Here is a 21161-nt window from a genome sequence, read left to right as displayed (position 1 = left end):
TTTTCCATGCTAGCATGAGTTGGACAGTTCGACCGGGGTCAGGGAAGCCAGGAGGCTGCACCAGGCTCCAGTCTGATCTGGCAGTGTTTCTACAGCTCAATGCCCTTCCTAACGCCAACCACTCCGTTGAGTGTAGTGGGTGCTTTTTACGTGCCCGTTAAGGCTGGCAACGGCCACAATTGGCTGGTGCTTTTTAAGTGCCAGGGGAGGCTGGCAACGTCCACGATTGGATGGTGCTTTTTACGTGCCACCAGCACGGACAGAGTAGATAAAAATCAACAAAAACAATGAAATGTAAATCATGTGTTTAATTCTTCATAGCTTGCAAGTTAGTTTCATGAATACAGGAAGATAAAGACACTCACTCCGAAATGGATTGTGCAAGCAGAATGTACAAATCAGAAAAAACTTTATATCAATATGTCGTTATCAAGATACAAGTTCTGCTCTGCTACCACCAGCATCACCACCACCATGTTCCTGCTGTTGTTGTTGTTGCTGCTGCTCCATTCATAAGAGATGTCGTGTGTGTGTGAGAGAGAGAGAGAACATGGGAATATTTTAAACATCAATGATAAAAGAAAATCCAATCACACTATTCAATGTTGTCCAAACCGGCATCGGTCATTATTGTAGCAATGTTTTTCTCCAGGTCGTCAATTCGTTTTGCCATTTCATCCAGTAGCAAAAGTTAAGGAAAATAATCAAATGGCAGACTAAAAAATTGTTAATTAAACGGCAACAGAAGACAAAATATTTCAGCTAAGAAATATTATATATAAACAGGTTTCTTTTTAATGGCGGTGCCCCAGCATGGCCACAGCTCATGAGCTGAAACTAGATAAAATAAAATAAATATATACAAATATCATACAAACACACACACACATATAATAATATTCACACACTATATCATCCTCATCCTTTAACATCTGCTTTCCATGCTGGCATGGGTTGGACGATTTGACTGAGGACTGACGAACCAGATGGCTGCACCAGACTCCAATCTGATCTGACAGAGTTTCTACAGCTGGATGCCCTTCCTAATGCCAACCACTCCAAGAGTGTAGCGGGTACTTTTAAAGTGCCACCGGCATGAGGGCCAGTCAGGCAGTACTGGCAATGGCCACGCTCGAAATGGTGTTTTTTACGTGCCACCTGTACAGGAGTCAGTCCAGCGGCACTGTCAACAACCTCGCTTGAATGCTTTGTTCATATATATATATATATATATACATGACATTGGATATTCAACTGAGAAAAAGTATCCAAGACGTAATAGAGTTCATTGTTGGTGTTATGAAGGGCATCCAGTTGTAAAAACGATACCAAAACAGAGAGGCATGGTGCAGTCTTCTGTCTGGCCAGCAACTGTCAAACCATCCGATGCCAGCATGGAAAGCGGATGTTAAATTATTATGATGATTTCCGATAACTTAAAGAAGTAGAATAAGACTGAAACATATCTAGAGTTCTCGTCCTTGTCAGCTTCTTAACACACTATCTTTCTCTTGTTATCCTATCTAAGAAGGTCTAATAAAACTAAAATCATGGCTAGATTTGTCACTCTTCTCTGCTAAACACCACATTATCCTTCTTCATTACGTTACCTACTAAGGAGATGTAATAAGGCTGGGACTTGTCTAGAGTTGTCACCCTTATCTGCTGAACACTACCCTAACCCCCCGACTCCTTGCCATATTATCTACTTCTAATGCACATCACAAATTCTGGGTTTAGGTGGCTTCAGTTGACAACAGCCAACAAGGGCCTTATATCCAGGGTTACAGACAAGAAGTTTGTCAACAGGAAGGTGAATATAATAACATAGATTAATTCCAGTCTGACAAGTCAGTCGGTGAGGTTGTGGTGATTAATGTATGTATAATCCAAGATTAAAGACTAATCCTATAGTGTCATTAAAGTGACTGTGTCAACAGGGATTGACGACTGATTGACAAGTAATGTCATCAAAACATTACAGGACACTTGGCAGTGGTCCATGACAGACTGCTGTTGTAGAAATATAAATTCTGTAGAACTACTGTGAGTTAGTGGAGTTTGTGATGTACCAAAATACCTGCTTCTATATAACCCTGAGAAACTCATGCCAACAGACCAGGCAAAGGAACTTAAATAGCGTATATGAGACTTTGGGATGTAAACTTATTAAAAAATTACATAATTTTTGCCTTTATTTGGTTGACTTATAAAGGCAAAAATTATGTAATTTTTTAATAATTTTACATTCTGAAATCTTATATATGCTATTTAAGTTCCTTTGCCTTTATTTAGTGACTTAATGCTTGGAATCTCGTTGAGAGAGCACATCAGTAGCGAGGTCATCAGAGAGAAGTCCGGCATGAGGGATGTCAACGTAGAATATACACGCAGCAAGTTTAGATGGGCTGGACACGTCACCTGACTCACCGATAATCAGTGGACCTGCGCAGTTGTCGAGTGGTACCTGCGTGAGTGGAAACGACCACCTGGAAGGCCTCCACAACGGTGGAATTACGATTTCAGGAGGGCGATTGAGATCACATGGATGAGGAACGTGTGATCCAGAGAGGAGTGGACAGCGTGCTGTGACCAGCGGTGACAAATAGACGCACGATGGACTGGTTGGTCAAGTTGATTTGGTTGACTTAAACATTGTTCAACAGTATTTACTCCCTTTACATACAGATATAGTCTCAATTAATTAAAATTAGAGTTCACCACATGAAATCAATGATGATTACTGCATTAATACTAGAAACCTATTAAGCTCTTCAAACACATGAACATAAATACAAATATCATCATCATCTTTTAACGTCCACTTTCCATGCTGGCATGGGTTGGATGGTTTGACCGAGGACTGGCAAGGCAGAAGGCTGTGCCAGATTCCAATCTGTTCTGGCAAGGTTTCTACAGCTGGATGCCCTTCCTAATGCCAACCACTCCGAGAGTGTAGTGGGTGCTTTTTAAATGCCACTGGCATAGGGGCCAGTCTGGTGACACTGGCAATGACCATGCCTGAATGGAGCATTCCTACCTCACACCCACACCTGCACCTATTAGAAGTATAATTACAAAAGGTCAAAGGTCAGAAACTTCTGTTTCATTTGATCTACTGAGTCAAAGCAACATCAGACAATATTTCTAATTACTGCAGAATCATAACCTAATTAATAACGGGTTCACATCTAACTAATTAGTAATTAGATATTAATGATCAATTAGTGTGTGATGTTACAATATCAGTGTCGGCCACAACAGACTGAAATGTTAGTTTATCCAGTTAACAACCAAATGGTCAGTGACCAGTCATCCTGACAGTGGTCAGTGACCAGTAGAATGTCACCACTGCTGATGTGTGGCTTACAATGACATTTAACACCTGATTTTGTCCTCTCAAATGTATGTACATACACCAGAGACAAGTATAGTTTTTCAATGTATGTAAACCTATACATAACTGATAGTATATATATATATATATATATATATATATATATATATATAGGGAGTGTGTGCGCGCACGTGTATGTGTCTATATATATATATACACACACACACATACATACATACACATGCATACCATAGACAAGTATAGTTTTTCAGTGTGTGTAAACCTATATATAATGAACTGATAACACGTATATATATATATATATATTATATATATATATAGGAAGTGTGTGTGTGTGAGAGAGAGTATATATATATACACACACACATACCATAGACAAGTATAGTTTTTCAATGTATGTAGACCTATATACAATGAACTGATAACATATATATAGGAGGAGTGTGTGTGTGTGAGAGAGAGAGAGAGTACATATATATATACATACATACACATGCATACCATAGACAAATATAGTGTATGTAGAACTATATATAACTGATAACATATATATAGGGAGAGTGTGCATGTGTAGATATATATATATATATATATATATATATACACACACACACACACAAACCATAAACAAGTATAGTTTTTCAATGTATGTAGACCTATAGATATAACTGATATATATATATAAAATATAATGGACTCTCCCATCAAGGACGATGTGAAGAGTGTTCAGCTGTTGCCAAACGACCTGCACACATGATTTGTTTATAGTGATCAAATGCATGTGCCATACACTAGCTCACTCTCTCTATCAAATCAGTACTTATTCTATTGCTCTCTCTTTGCCAAACTGCTAAGTTTGTCAAGTAGTGGTAGGGACAGACACACAATGACACACCCACATATGCACACACGACAGGCTTCTTTCAGTTTCTTATTTCTTTATTGCCCACAAGGAGCTAAACATAGAGGGGGGAAACAAGGACAGACAAAGGGATTAAGTCGATTACATCGACCCCAGTGCATAACTGGTACTTAATTTATTGACCCCCAAAAGGATGAAAGGCAAAGTTGACCTCGGCGGAATTTGAACTCAGAACTTAGCAGCAGATGAAGTACCTATTTCTTTACTACCTACAAGGGGCTAAACACAGAGAGGACAAACAAGGACAGACAAAGAGATTAAGTCGATTACATCAACCCCAGTGCATAACTGGTACTTAATTTATTGACCCCGAAAGGATGAAAGGCAAAGCTGACCTCGGCGGAATTTGAACTCAGAACGTAGCGGCAGATGAAATACCGCTAAGCATTTCGCCTGACGTGCTAACGTTTCTGCCAGCTCACCGCCTTCTTTCAGTTTCTGTCTACCAAATCCACTCACAAGGCCTTTTTTGTGTTGACCTAGGACCATAGTAGAAGACACTTGCCCAAGGTGCCTTGCAATGGGACTGAACCTGGAACTATATGGCTGGGAAGGAAGCTCCCAACCACACAGCCATACCTATATATATATATACTCTTTACTCTTTTACTTGTTTCAGTCATTTGACTGTGGCCATGCTGGAGCACCGCCTTTAATCGAGCAACTTGATCCTGGGACTTATTCTTTTATAAGCCCAGTACTTATTCTTTCGGTCTCTTTTGCCAAACCGCTAAGTAACGGGGACATAGACACACCAGCATCGGTTGTCAAGCAATGCTAGGGGGACAAACACATATATATATACATATATACGACAGGCTTCTTTCAGTTTCCATCTACCAAATCCACTCACAAGGCTTTGGTTGGCCCGAGGCTATAGTAGAAGACACTTGCCCAAGGTGCCACGCAGTAGGACTGAACCCAGAGCCATGTGGTTGGTAAACAAGCTACTTACCACAATTACTATTTTCTTAGTTTGCTGAACAGACAAACAACACAATTATGGCATCCATTATCTCGTAGCAAAGATTAATCTTCTCAAGAGATAAGTTTAAACTTAATTGGTTCAGCATTTAATCACCTCTTCCTCCAAACAGACATTGTGTCCCTACAGAACATAATTATAAAATTCCCTTTAACCCCATTTGTGACCAACACACTTCTGACTGCTCCTGGTGTTGCAACACACGAAACCTTAATCTGAACATGTTTATACTTAAATTAATCCTTCCATCAGAGATTTATCTAAGAATATTTTGTCAAGTTGCAAATTAATAATGTAGTAACTAGTTGTTTTAGTAACTCCCAGCATATTGTTATTTTGAAAATCAATTGAAATACACAACACATTTCAATACAAATAGGGTAACACAACAAATAACAAATATAAATAAGACAAAAAAAAAACTGAGCATTTGATAAGCATAAGTCAACCAGTCCCTATAACTTAACACAGAAAACTGACAATGCAACAAAAGCACCTAAACCCCAGGCAGAGCTTTAAGTAGTTTATATAGCAACAAGAAATTAACAGGTTTCTACTGGTTGACTGTAACAAGCTGAGGCATGACTGGGCCCAAATCAATGAGACAATATTTTATATATCCGACTTAACAAGGATGCTCTGTTAGAACACTGAATACGGCACTATTAGCCTTGAGAGATCCTCCCATATAGGGGTTTGGTGCATAAAAGTACACAGATAGATCATAGCAGACGAAATTCATCTGTTGTGTGTGCCGGAATTCCCGTGTGGATGTGAGTGTATGTGTGACATACACATTTTTATATTTATATAAATATATGCATAGTAATACCTGTGTCGCCTTACTGGCACTTGTGCTGGTGGCACGTGAAAAAACATTCAAGCGAGGTCGTTGCCAGTGCCGCTGGACTGGCTCCTGTGCAGGTGACACATAACAAGCACCATTTGAGTGTGACCGTTGCCAGTACTGCCTGACTGGCCCTCGTACCAGTGGCACAGAAAAGCACCCACTACATTCTCGGAGTGGTTGGTATTAAGAAGGGCATCCAGCTGTAGAAACTCTGCCAGATCAGATTGGAGCCTGGTGCAGCCATCTGGTTCGCCAGACCTCAGTCAAATCGTCCAACCCATGCTAGCACGGAAAGCAGACATTAAACAATGATGATGATGATAAGTTGTTCATGGATTTCCTCTGAAAGGGAAATGATTCAAAAAGGACTCAATACAAGACACAATAAATATAAGTAGCACAAAGGGCAGCAAGCTGGCATATTCATTAGCATGCCGGGCAAAATGCTTAGCAGTATTTCGTCTGCTGTTACTTTCTGAGTTCAAATTCTGCCGAGGTTGACTTTGCCTTTCATGTTTTCGGGGTCGATTAAATAAGTACCAGTTACGCACTGGGGTCGATGTTTGTCTTGTTTGTCCCCTCTATGTTTAGCCCCCCCCCCTCGTAGGCAATAAAGAAATAAATATAAGTGGCATAAATGAATACCTAACATATGTACATTTCTTCTACTACTGCAAATAGTATTGAGAACATTTGCACACCTGCCAGGTATTCGTTAATTGATACACACATATACATAAACGTATAGGCGTAGGAGTGGCTGTGTGGTAAGTAGCTTGCTTACAAACCACATGGTTCCAGGTTTAGTCCTAAGAACCCCATCCAAACTGTGCCAACTTGGAAAAAAAAATGATGATGAAGGATGATGATGATGATAATGATGCTGGCATTGAGGTTGCTGGATGAAAAATTTAAACCAATGCTAGCAGAACACCAATCTTCAATGCTTAGAAAAAGGATATTTCTTCCGGTGATTTTGTCTGACATTTCTTGGAATTTATCTTGCATCTGTTGTAGAATCAACTGAACCTATAAGAAAAATGACAAAAAAAAAGAAAACTGAAATAAATGCACAAAACAAACAAATAATAACTTTTATTCACATACATGTGTGAGTGTGTATGTATATGTGTATGTATGCACTTATTAATCCGAGGGGAAACAACTAAAGGAACATTACAAAATCCACAGAAAAATCATATATATATTCATATATTCATTTATATCTACAGAACAGATATAAAGTCCGATGTTTAAAAATATAGTAATATATAAATATATAAATATATACGAATCAATGTTGCATATATAACACATTGAATTTACGCTTAAAATCATAAAACATTTGGTATGTATATATATGTATATATTACTCAACATGTTAGGTGTTGAACAGATCACGTTCAAGGCTTTTATCTTGCCTGTTTATACATGTTTAAAGTTTCATCAGAGCATGATGCAATGATGCTGTGATGTTAATCTATAGGTGCATCAATAAAATGCTACCAAAACAGCTGCAGTAAGTTTTCAAACCTTATTTCATCATCATTTAACAACCGATGTCCATTGCTGGCATGGGTTGGATGGTTTGACAGGAGCTGACCAGCTGAAGGGCCGTTCAGGCTCCATGTTTGTTTTTGCATGATTTCTATGGCTAGATGCCCTTCCTAATTCCAACCAACCACTTTACAGACTGTACAGGTTGCTCTTATGCAGTACTGACACGGGTGCTTTTTACATGGTACCGGCACCTACAAACCTATAAGATTAGGGATACTCAGCTGAAGAGGATTGCAGGGGGCGAGCTTGTATACAAGGGCAACTGGGCTTTTACTTAGCTTCACATATCTTTTCAAGCACAGCAAACTGCTTGGAGTCTTGGTCCCCTATCATCCCCTTTGTGAGTCCCGGTGTTCTTTTATACCTACGCCACACTTGGAATCAACCCTGAGTTGGATCTGCAGTTTAATATTGAATTTGGTACCTATATATATATCGTTTTACATCTAATACAGGATAAAATTTTCAAAGAAATTTTATCAATGGCCAGCATATTAAAAAAATACCTTTAACGGTTAAATTTATAAACAACTTATAAACAAGGGCAAAAGAAAAAAATTTCAATACCAAATATGCCGAAATAGACTTAATCGTCAATAACCATATAATTTATCACTATAAGCACACGTCTCGAAAGCAAGCCGATATATATATATGTATGTATACATACATACATATACCTGCAGTATAGTACCAACAAATGACACCTCGTAGTTTTTACCTCACAGTAAACTCGTTATGGTACCTAGCCAGTCCTAGCATCCTACATGATGATGTGGCTGGATTCTAATGAATTCTGTACCATACATACATAATACATACGTACATGTGTGTATGCATATGTATATACAATAGACCAAAAGTATAGATAGGCAAACAACAGTTATCAGATTAGATCATGATAAATATACAACAGACAGAGAACAGCAACTGCATGGGGGTGGGAGTATGAATGGCAGGAGATTAGCATAAAAGTTCTACTGTGGAAGTTCTTAATAGTTGCAATACCTCTATATGTTGTATAAATATGTAATAATCCGAACCAATACCTGTTGTTTGCTGGTCTCTCCTTTTGTTCTATTATTCATATACCAGCTTGATCAATACATTGCCAATAGTTAATCTTCATTTAGACAACTAACATCACATTCCTACATTCAAAGTTGGAGTTTAGGCATAAATTTGACCAAAGCACTAACTGCATGTGCCTATTATCTGAAATCATTTGACATCATATTATCTACAATTTATATATAAGAGAGCATGTGTGTGTATATTTGTACATATATATATATGTTATGTACTTGTTTGAAGCTAATAGCATCAACAGGGTGTTACTCAAGTACTTGAGTTTCAGGTTTTTACTTGTCAAACTAATAAATGCATGTATGTGTGCGTGCATATATATATATATATATATATATATATATATATATATATGCACGTACACATATCACTGTTTGAGTTGCCTAATAGTGGTTTTATCTAATTTAATTTATATATATATATATATATATATACATATATATTTGGTGGTGCACACAAGAAAAGTAGAATTTAAAATATGAGTTCATATATATTTTTATTAATATTTAGCAGAAGCAAAAGAGTGATTCAAGAGCTGAGAGCTTCGTGCATTGGCACTTATCAAACTTTTGATAAAGTGGCAACATGCAAAACTCTTGGCCCTCGAGTCACTCTATTGCCTCTGCTAAATATATATATATATATATATATATATATATATATCCGCATGGCTCAGTGGTTAGAGCATCGAACTTATGACCATGAGGTAGTGAGTTCGAATCCCAGACCGGGCTGTGTGTTGTGTTCTTGAGCAAGACACTTTATTTCACGTTGCTCCAGTTCACTAAGCTGTAAAAATGAGTTGTGACGTCACTGGTGCCAAGCTGCATTGGCCCTTTTGCCTTTCCCTTGGAAAACATCGGTGGTGTGAGGAGGGGTGGCTGGTATGCACGAGCGACTGCTTGTGTTCCACAAACAACCTTGCCCGGACATGTGCCTCGGAGGGTAACTTTCTAGGTGCAATCCCATGGTCATTCGTGACTGAAAGGGGTCCCCCTTCGATCCATCTTAAAAGTGGATGTTGTGATAGACCACAAAACACTGCATTAATTACCATTAGAGAACCTCTCATAAGAACTTGTAAGGCAGATAAGCATTCACGTTTATTCAACTAGAGGAAGAAAATTATCTGTTATCACCTCTGGGACTGCTAGGTCATATGGTTTCAGCCTTCCCTGGCCTTGTCAATGGCAAATGCCAAAGCTAGAGATAGCAGCAATCTCTCCACCAGCAATATACAGCCAGAAATTTCTAAATCCTCATGCATACATGCATCGTGACCACCGTGACCGACCAGGCTTTCAGATGTTGCTACACATCGCTGGTCACAATGCGCTTCGCATTGTTTTTAGCCTTCAAATGACGCCACCCCGCTGGCTAAGCGAGCAGGCCAACAGAAGAAAGCGTGAGAGAAAGTTGTAGTGAAAGAGTACCACCACCCCCTGCCGAAGCTTCGTGGAGCTTTAGGTGTTTTCGCTCAATAAACACTCACAACACCCAGTCTGGGAATCGAAACCGCGATCCTACGACCGCAAGTCCGCTGCCCTAGCTACTGGGCCATTGCACCTCCATGCATACATACATATAACACTATATTGACCAGACTGTCGGATATTGTTATATATCACTAGCCACGATGCGCTTCCTCACATCGTTGTAGTTTATGAATGATACCACCCTGTCCATTAGGCAGGCAGGTCAACATTCCCTCTGAATGGAATGCCAGTCCGTTGTAGGTTAACCATTTACAGCTGAAATACGTGTGTGTGTGTGTGTGTGTGTAAGCACATGGCCTAGTAGTTAGGGTGTTGCGCTCTCAACTGCTAGATCTTGGGTTCGACTCCTGGATGAGGCAGCACATTGTGTTCTTGAGCAAAACACTTCATTTTATGTTGCTCCAGTCCACTCAGCTGAATATGGGTAACACTGCACTTCCGATTGAGAGTGGGGCTTGAATTGCTCGCCCAACCAGCAGAGCAGCATCATTTGAAAGTTATAACAATGTGAAGTGCACTGTGACCAGCGATGTATAACAACAGCACTGGTCAATATCAGGAATACCATGATATATAAATATGTATAAAGAAATAAATATGCATTTCATTATATCGCGTAAGCAACCACTTTTTGTGAAAAAACTGAAGCTACATTTATTGCATATTACATAACATTCCCAACATTGCTGACAGCAGCTGAGTATATTCCTAATCGAACCTGTCATGCGACAGGTAACACCCTAGTACCAGAATATTGAATAACATAAAACATTCTGTCACAAACACTCAGAAATAAATAAATGATGATGATGATACATATATATATATATACATACATATATATATATACATACATACATATACATACATACATATACATATATATATAAATATATATACATATATACACATATATATACATACATATATATACACACACACACATATACATATATATATAAATATATATACATATATACACATATATATACATACATATATATACACACACACACATATACATATATATATAAATATATATACATATATACACATATATATACATACATATATATACACACACACACATATACATACATACATATATATACACACACACACATATACATACATACATATATATACACACACATACATATATATATACACACACACACATATACATACATACATATATATACACACATACATATATATACACACACACACATATATACACACACACACATATACACACACACACACATATACATATATATAATATATATATATATATATATATATATATATATATATATACAAACAGCAGAAGACAAGCTCAGGCAGGACTACAATTATGAGAGGGGGAAGAGAGAAAGGAGAAGGCGAGATAGAAGGAAATCAATCAATTGATCACACAGCAAGCAGTGACTACAATGGGATATATGTTTATGTGTGTGCATCTGTGTATATATATACACACATATACACAGACACACACAACCTAGGGACATGTTCAGACAACACAATTGAAAAAACAAAGATTATAACCACAAGTTTTATCGACCATGTTAGACACCGGCACACAACAATGGTCTTAATATATTATTGACTTCCCCCCTTGTTCTAAGCGGTAAATCAAGTGGAAAGTGAGTCCTTTACAACTGCTCCTGCTTACAACACTTCTAAAATCTATATTGTAAACGAGGGGGGGTGAAGCACAAATAATAGAGAATTCATTTATTTATTTATTTATTTATTAACATGCTCGTTAAACAGAGCTGTTGCTTCGTTTACAGGACATTCTTACACTCGATTGGTTTTCCTAATGGAAACTATCAAATAATTAAGTAGAACTTTTTACTCTTTCTTTCCATTTATGGGTTAGATGAGGAGGGAACAGGGCCCATAATCTTTGTATGTTGTCCAAAAGCTAGGCAGACCAATACTTTTAAAAGCCCTTCCAGAATCTGAGCAAGTTTGGTTTGAACCACTTTAACCCTTTTGTTACCGTATTTATTTTGAGATGCTCTGTGTTTCTCTCAATTATTTTAGATGCAACAAAAATTTAGTAAAATATCTTAGTTATCATGAAGCAAGTGTTAGGAAGATAAGCTGTGACTAAGGTTTGGTGGAAGGTTTTAATTCAAAACTTATGAAAACAAGACATTTGTACAACAGAGCCAGAAGCGATTTCAGCTGGGTTGGTATCAAAAGGGTTAAGAATTGTTTCTCTATTATATATTTTAACCCTTTCATTACCGTATCTATTTTGAGATGTTCTGTGTTTCTTTCAATTATTTTAAATATAACAAAGAATTATGTAAAATAACTTAGTTATCATGAAGCAGGTGTTAGGAAGATAAATTGTGACTAAGGATTGGTGGAAGGTTTTAATTCAAAACTTATGAAAACAAGACATTTGTACTACAGCATCAGAGCCAGTTTTAGCCGGCTGGTAATGAAAGGGTTAACCCCTTTTAGTATTTAAACTGGCCATGGCCATATCTGGCCTCTCATACCTTACCCTACTATGTCGTTCTAAGAATAAACAACCACATCATTGAAATCTCAAAGCTATGAGATAAAGGATGATTAATTCAAAACAATGTGAAGAAATAAGCTTTACGTTTGACAGAATAATCTGAATGCTAAAGGGTCAAGTCAGTGCCTGTATGGGAAAAAAAAAAACATGATGGGAAGAAAGGTGTAGAAGGCTGGAATTCTGTGATGAAAGGATTAGGCCTTTTGATTAGGACAGTACCTGGGGAGAGTGTGGCGGGGTGCACAGTTGTTAAGAACCTGCAGAAAAAAAGACATCGTTTTTACTCCTGCACCAACATGTACGAGTTGAACCAGTCCACATTCAATCAATGGACAGTTATTCGCAGGTTTATTAAAATGAACATATACAATTCATACTTTGTCTTTCCTTTGAGGGAGGCCTGGCTCTGGCCCAGTCTCATCTTTGGGTCTATTTATTTTACAGTGATTGAATCTTGTTCTCTCTTCTGTTTAGTGGAATTATTCCCCTAATGCCAGGTACAACCAAGTTATCAAGCAGATTTATTTGTTTCTCTAGTTATTTATTTACTCAATTCAAATGTAATGCTTGTTTATTCATCCTCTTTACAGTTAACCCTGTATTATCTGGTACTTTTCAGATTTCAAAGTTACGACTGTTTACTTTTAGAATGACATTGTAGGGTAGGTGCGAGAGGCTGGATCAGGCCAGCCTGAAGATAGAACAGGTAGAATATTTGGGCTAGATATGGATAATTTAAGTACCAGATGTTTAGAACATAAATTGAGATAAAATTTTGAGAAAATTTGTATTATAGATCTAGGACCAGTCTTGGGTGGATGGGTGGGTGGATTAGTATTAAAAGGGTTAATGTCACAGGGTGTGTTACCATGTGCTACCAACTACTTCTACTGCAACTACTATTGTGCTCTAAGTATAACAAATTTATGGCTATTTCTATACAGAATACAACATCACTCTGACTTACTCTTGTTTATAAGTATATATTACTAGCAGCTAAGCCCGGTTTCACCCAGTCTGTTTGGATGATGTGGCTGTGATTGTTTTCGGTTGGGCATAATCTGTAACAGTGTTTCTCAACCTTATCATTTCAGGTCCCTGAATCAATTTTCTCGGTAACTATGGGGGCTAGGAAAAAAGTACAAACCACATTCCAATCTATGCACCCGTCTCCACATGTGTGCCAGTTTTCACACAAATCCACCCAGCCGTTTGGCTGTGAACCTCAAGACAAGAAAGAATACAACGATCACCCATGTCCAATTTATATTATAGATAAGACTTGAAAAGAAATTATGGCCAGATTATATCATATTCCAGCAAGAAGAGAAATATGGCAGAGAAAATTTACCATCTTTGGTGAGTGTGAGGAACTTCTGCAGCATACCCAGAAGGTACTCCCATGGTGTAAACATTATTTTAATTTTATATTTCAATACGTATCTTATGTATTGCTTAGATGTATGTCCTTGGTAATCAAGGTGCAGGTAGCAAGGTGTTGTGGATGGGAGAGAATGAAAGAGGGAGAGTACTTTGCCCACAGAGAAAATCTTGATGTATCATTCCTAAACAACTGGAAATACAGAAACAACAAAATACGAAACACCCAGGACTAAATTTGAACTCGCACTTTCTGCTCCAGCTGTGCAATGTGAATCATTTGGCCACTGTGTCTCTGAAAAAGATACGTATACAGGTGGTGCCACCTGGAGACCTCATCACCATAGATGTAAGTATATGATTGCAAGGGTAGCATAGCGTTTTATGAAGCATTTAAAACATATGATTACCGTAAATCCTCGAGTATAGTCCACCCTTGAGTATAATACGCAGGGGATTTTTAGGGGGCTGTCCCTTTGAAAAACCTAAACCTTGTGTATAATATGCAACCCCTTCTCTAACTTGAGTCAAGGAGGTCTATATAACATCCTTGGTTAGTAAAATGTATACGATAACATCCTTTATTATTATTGTATATATAACATAATGCAAACGTGTAGCTTTTTTTGTGCATTTTGTTTGCAGAAAATAACGAAATAACAGGAATAATGTTTAATAAATGTTGCTTACTGCAAGTTATGGATGATTCTTTTATGACTTCATTGCTTTCAGGTTTAGCTTAGGGTATTTTCATGCCTGACATCACAAAATGCGTCTGAATAAACATTGCCAGACATCAATTGGAGACTTGGACATTGCTTAGAAAATAATTTTCATTTTTAACCTCGTATATAGTACGCATGAGGGATTTTGACCTTTAAATTTTTGGAAAAAAATACGGATTATACACGAGGATTTACGGTACTCACTGACAGAGCATAAGTGAGTTTGGCATTACAAAGGGCGCCCAGCCGTAGAAACCATGCCAAATCAGAGTGGAGCCTGGTGCTGCTCTCTGTTTACTAGTTCCAGTCAAACTGTCTAACCCATGCCAGCACAGAAAACAGAGACTAAATGATGATGATAACGATGATGTGTGTGTGAATGAGTGTGTTCAGGTTTCACGTTTCTCTTTCCTAGACGTCATGCACTAATTGTAAGCAACCATCTTTGACACACAAATGATGATGCTTGTTTGCAATCTCCTGTGAATACATGTCCAGCTGTTATACTGGTTGCGGTGAAAGGACTAAAGGAAATGTTACCTTACTTAGAAACAGGTGAGTGTTGAAGACAGAAATGGCATCTGGCCACAGAAAATCTGCTTCAACAAATTTTGTCTGACCAGTGAAGACATGGAAAACTGAATATTTAAAACAATGGTGGTGGTGGTGATGATATATATATATATATGAAAATTTTTGTATTAATGGAAAACCTCTATAATTGGCTGATGAGTGCTCAGCATTTTAAAACTGTTGTAATACTTACAACATTTAATAAAATGATGTAGTACGAAACGATCGTACCAAATTACCGGAGTCATTCTTGTTGCTTATTTTGATATATATATATTAGGAAATTAGCTGGAGAAGGATGGCCTCCGTGACATCTGATAAAAAGTGCCCAATTCACACCATATGTCATGTTACAACAACACCATCCTATGTCAATATACACATACACACACACGCAATATTTGGTTTGTGGGATGTGAAATAATTGCCAGAACAATGGTTATTATTACACAGACAATTCTTTTTCTCTGAAATTCTTTACATTCTGTTGTAGCACCACGGAATCAAAATAACTCAAAAAAAGGGGCAATTATATAAAAGAGAAAAATATAAACCATTATAGTACTTGAATGGAACCTGCTTTGTTATAGTCTTAATTATTTGCATCTGGAATCAAAATTCAGGGAATTTATAGAAGAATTTTTAAAAAATTCTTTATTTGTTGAGATATTTCATCCATTGTTCTATGATGTAAAGGTTTGATGAGTAGAGATAAAAACTAAATGAGAAGCAATTAAAATTAATCTGAAAATATGTATAGGGGTCAGAATAAAATATTTGAGGTTAATTTTGGAAAGATTTAATGTTTATTACAGGAATTAGCCACTGTCTATAATTAGATAAACTTGATATTGAAACTCTGGGATTTTAGTTGCAGTCTAGGCTGTCTCTTCTTCATTATATTCACCTGACATAACTGTGGCATTTTGGATGAGTGTTTTTAATCACAGTCTCAAGGTGACCCAAACCTTGTAAGTGGCACTGAAAGACTACTGAATGGCCTGTACAGGTAATATTCAAAAGTCAGGCCTCATCACATAGTTTAACCCATCGACTCTACCTGGAAATTATATTAGGGGTACTCAGCCACTTGTATGTTAATTAATAACTAAATGTTGATTGTCAAAACCAACAGAAGATCCAACATCACTACCGTCTAAGTAGTCACGGTTGTTTCACAGATTTCCACAGTTCAATGAACCGACACTTACCTCTGGGTCATACAGTGTTATCTCTCAATGGATAGGATACCAGTCTATCCACAAGTAACTCTTCCTGTGGGAGCAAAGTAATTCAGCACCTAGCCTAAACACTTTAACTGTGTACCAAAGTGTCTAGATATCCTAGTTTGGAGATAGGGACTACTAAAAAAAATTTGCTGGGTACTGTAACCTGACCTCTACCCTCAGACTAAGTGCTGGTACCACATAATAAGCACCCGTTTTGGTGCCAAGCAAAAAGCACTCATGCTGGCTCCACATAAAAGGCACCCACCACTCTGTAAAGTGGTTGGCGTTAGGAATTGCATCCAGCTGTAAAAACCATGCTGAAACAGACAACTGGAGCTTGGTGCAGCTCTCTGGCTTGCCAGCTCCTGTCAAATCATCCAACCCATGCCAGCATGGAAAATGGATGTCAGATGACGATGATGATGATGATGATGATTACAATAGCAACTTCTTACATTACATATAAGGCTATGCAGTTAGGAGGGAGAATGTTTAGTTGATTCCAATGGTACTTTGAATCTGAGGTGAGATGAGAAATAAAGTTGACTTGGACAGAATTTTAAATAATATCAGTTAAATAGCAGATTAACGACTTCCATAATTCCATTCACATACTCTTTACTCGTTTCAGTCATTTGACTGTGGCCATGCTGGAGCACCACCTTTAATCTAGCAACTCGACTTATTCTTTTGTAAGCCCAGTCTCATTTGCCGGGACATAAACACACCAGCATTGGTTGTCAAGCAAACACATATATATGTATACATATATACGACGGGCTTCTTTCAGTTTCCGTCTACCAAATCCACTCACAAGGCTTTGGTCGGCCCGAGGCTATAGTAGAAGACACTTGCCCAAGGTGCCACGCAGTGGGACTGAACCCGGAACCATGTGGTTGGTAAACAAGCTACTTACCACACAGCCACTCCTGCGCCTACATTTTTGCTGCTTTACAGGAATATACAAAGCTTTTGTCTACAACTGTCCATTATTCAGTTCTAACCTACTAGAGACGGGGTGGGGTGAGACTAAGTGACAGGATTTTGTTTGTGAGAAATTAGAGAGAAAATAAATGCAGTGAGGACAAGGAAAGATCGGAACAAATCACAAGATTATCTGTAAAATATAAAATTACAGTTCGTTGCAAATAATAAGAGGAAAACGTCTATCTGTAATAGACTGTGGAAGTGAAGGCGATGATGTGACTAAAATTTTTGAATGGGGTGTCCCAACTTGACCATATTGCATGTGTGTATGCACCCACACATTCTTAAGCAGGAATATTGATAGTGACTTCGAAGTTTCGACCAATTAAGGCCATTGTGGGACTGTTTAGCTGGCCGAAACTTCGGAGCCAGTGTGAACAATATTCTCGTTCAAAAAATAAACTTATACTCTACAAAAGTATACAGTAACCCCTCAGATTAATGTAAAGTTGATTTCATTTTCACTTAAGATAAAAACATTCACACACATATAGGCATACATACATACACACACACATATATATATATATATATACTCAAAATAAGCAACAAGAATGATTACGGGAGTCATTCTTGTTGCTTATTTTGATTATAATCACCCAACGGATTTTTATGGATAACACCATACAAAATTCTGGTGCATCTAAATTAAGTACCATATTCATTTGAATCTAAATTTTTGCTGAACGTATATATATATATATGTATGTATGTATGTAAAAAAATACAAACTGGGACAAGAACGTAAAACATTTAGAAGACGATACAAAAAACACGGACGGGACAATCGAAGCCTTCAATCTTCAGTCAAGAACCGGATCATCCTAGCAATTTCGGCTGATTAATCTTTATATATATATATATGGTAATTTTTCCTTGGCGTGGGTTAAAATTAAGCGAAAGCAAGTACTCCCTCCGTATTGTTTGTTTAGCTATACCGGAACAATAACTATTCAAAGCTGAATGTTTCAGTTGTTACTCCCGACTCGGAGTTTTATCTTTCGGTTGTTAAGGGTTTCTATGATAGATTATTCGAAGGTAAGGTTGACATGTTTTTAAAACAATATCTTTAAACCAGAGTTATTTTCATTTTGAAAAACGTTACACAAGCCAAAGACTCGCCTTAAATGGTTTATTTGTAGTCGACATTGATTCCAGTAAGCGCTTAGAAATGGTAGAAGAGGTTTTAGTGAAGAATTACACAAGACAGAAACTGTTATTACTGATAAACATTTTAGACTTCGTAAACTTCGACTCAAGATGAGCAAATTTCGTTTGTTTTGTCCTTTCAAAGGTGACAAAATGACTTTCAGTAAAATATTCCACAAACAGGTTTTTAAAAAATGGAAACCAAGTACCAAGTACTAAGCAAAGTAGTTAAAAGGTTAGTGTTAATTATCAAAACTAACGAGTTTACTATTAAGTACGGACGTAATGTTAATTAATTAATTTTTTTTGGCTCACTGCATGAAGTTCAACTTTCCAATTAACTATTTAAATATTATTGTGGTTCGACCCTAGGTTGTTAGCTCCGATGAAGTATACAGACCTGTGACGACCACAGCCATTCCAGCCGTGACCACACCGTCTTTTTTTTCAGATAATCTAAGTTTTATGTCACCCTATACGTAAGCTTTTTCCAAAACGGTGCCTATTACAATTTACAGGGAGTTTTGGTATCTATTTCTAGTCGGTTGCAATACGAGAATCGCTGAAGGTATCAGAGAAAACGCTTTGTGTAGTTTAGCTACGATCCTTTACGTACCGAGTTCAAATCCCATACAGGGTGAACTTCCCTTTTTTATCCTTCCGGGGTTGATAAAATAATAGAGTAGTTGAATAGCAAGAAGTCGATTTAGCATTGGTACAAAGCCTCGTAGGTGTGAATGGAAGGATAATAAAAGAGCAAGAAAGACCATATAGAGAAGTGGTTCCATCTTTGGCTTAATCAGATTAATTAATTGTGTGTCGGTGCGTGAAGTGGATGGTGAAACTAGACTGAAAGTAAAGTTGGTCGGTTCTTGTGGATATTGGAGCATTATTATATGGATAAGAGAAGGGAAAAAAAAGTATGTAATACTTACGTAATTCGTCAAATCCTGTACGTTCTTTGGATCTGAAGAAGTGGCAGCATTTGCCGAGTTATTCCCATCCGAAGCGAAGGCAGTATTTGTGGCGATGTAATCACTACTGACGTCAGCCATGCTTTCTTGTATCAATGACGGGTTTCTGGGGTCGAATAAATAGAATTTGCTGGGAAATAAGAGGTTGTGGAGACGCGAATGTTATTAAATAAAGCTGGTTGGTTGTTCAGGCGAGTCGACTGATTATCGGCTAAGACGGCAAGTGTCGCTTCAGGGTGTTTCTAAGGGAGAATTGATTCGGTAAACACAACAACCTCGCACAACAATCCTGTCCTGGCTTGTTTGTGAGGAAGAAAGCTTAATCTATCAGGGGAGGTAATTCGGAATTAGATTATCTCCCTTGACTCAGTTCTGTCTCGGTGAAGCATCTGTACCCATCATTATTATATTTGTCAGAATAAAATTCCGCCGAGGCCGACTTTGCCTTTCATCCTTTTTTGGAGTCGATAAATAAAGTACCAGTTTCGCACTGGAGTCGATGGAATCGGCTTAATCCGTTTCTCTGTCCTTGTTTGTCCCCTCTATGTTTAGCCCCTTGTGAGCAGTAAAGAAATATATATTTGTCAGAATAGCATTCTGTATATATTTCTTTACTATGGAGGCGCAATGGCCCAGTGGTTAGGGCAGCGGACTCGCGGTCGTAGAATTGCAGTTTCGATTCCCAGACTTGGCGTTGTGAGTGTTTATCGAGCGAAAAACACCTAAAGCTCCACGAGGCTTCGGCAGGGGTTGGTGGCGATCCCTGCTGCACTCTTTCGCCCCAACTTTCTCTCACTCTTTCTTCTGTTGGCCTGCTCGTTTAGCCAGCGGGGTGGCGTCATTTGAAGGCTAAAACAATGCGAAACGCATGGTGACCAGCGATATGTAACAACATCTGATAGCCTGGTCGGTCACGGTGATCACGGTGATATATTTCTTTACTACCCACAGAGGGGACAAACAAGGACAGAAAATACGGATTAAGTCGACCCCAGTGCATAACTGGTACTTAATTTATCGACCCCGAAAGGATGAAAGGCAAAATCGACCTCGGCGGAATTTGAACCCAGAACATAATCTAAGCGTGGACATACTATAGAAAGCTACAAAACTGCCGTGTTCGCCTTGAATACTGCAGCTTCTTGTGTAGATGTACAGAATTAAAAAGCATAACCACTACTGCTTCCATCGCTAATAAAGTATATTTGTCAGTTTGACAAACTTTTATATCAGTAATTCTAAAATGACAATTACCCCAATACTAATAAATATCATAGAAGTTTTTGAAAGTATTGTCTTCACCCTTGCTTGCCTGCTTATTTATTAAATGGGAAAACAAAAT

At 37.9% G+C, this 21161-nt stretch overlaps 1 protein-coding gene across 1 annotated transcript; it reads right to left on the bottom strand.

Moving 5' to 3' along the window:
- Positions 1-293: 293 nt before the first annotated feature.
- Positions 294-20149, bottom strand: LOC115221488 (heat shock factor-binding protein 1). The gene is made up of 3 exons (XM_029791683.2): positions 19781-20149; positions 7078-7144; positions 294-681 (listed from the first exon to the last, which is right to left on the bottom strand). The coding sequence occupies exons 1-3, from the start codon at positions 19898-19900 to the stop codon at positions 596-598; spliced, it is 273 nt and encodes a 90-aa protein (XP_029647543.1). The 5' UTR covers positions 19901-20149; the 3' UTR covers positions 294-595.
- Positions 20150-21161: the final 1012 nt, after the last annotated feature.

This window comes from Octopus sinensis, linkage group LG18 (genome assembly GCF_006345805.1).
Source record: "Octopus sinensis linkage group LG18, ASM634580v1, whole genome shotgun sequence".
Taxonomy (NCBI): domain Eukaryota; kingdom Metazoa; phylum Mollusca; class Cephalopoda; order Octopoda; family Octopodidae; genus Octopus; species Octopus sinensis.
The sequence above is the reverse complement of the archived record's forward strand: the minus strand, read 5'-3'. Positions and strand labels throughout refer to the sequence as shown.

Coding starts and splice junctions, on each gene's coding strand:
- LOC115221488 (XM_029791683.2), bottom strand. CDS start 19,900: ATGGCTGACGTCAGTAGTGATTACATCGCCACAAATACTGCCTTCGCT. Junction 7,145..19,780: donor TACAGGATTTGACGAATTAC/GTAAGTATTACA, acceptor TTTTTCTTATAG/GTTCAGTTGATTCTACAACA. Junction 682..7,077: donor AGACAAAATCACCGGAAGAA/ATATCCTTTTTC, acceptor AACTTTTGCTAC/TGGATGAAATGGCAAAACGA.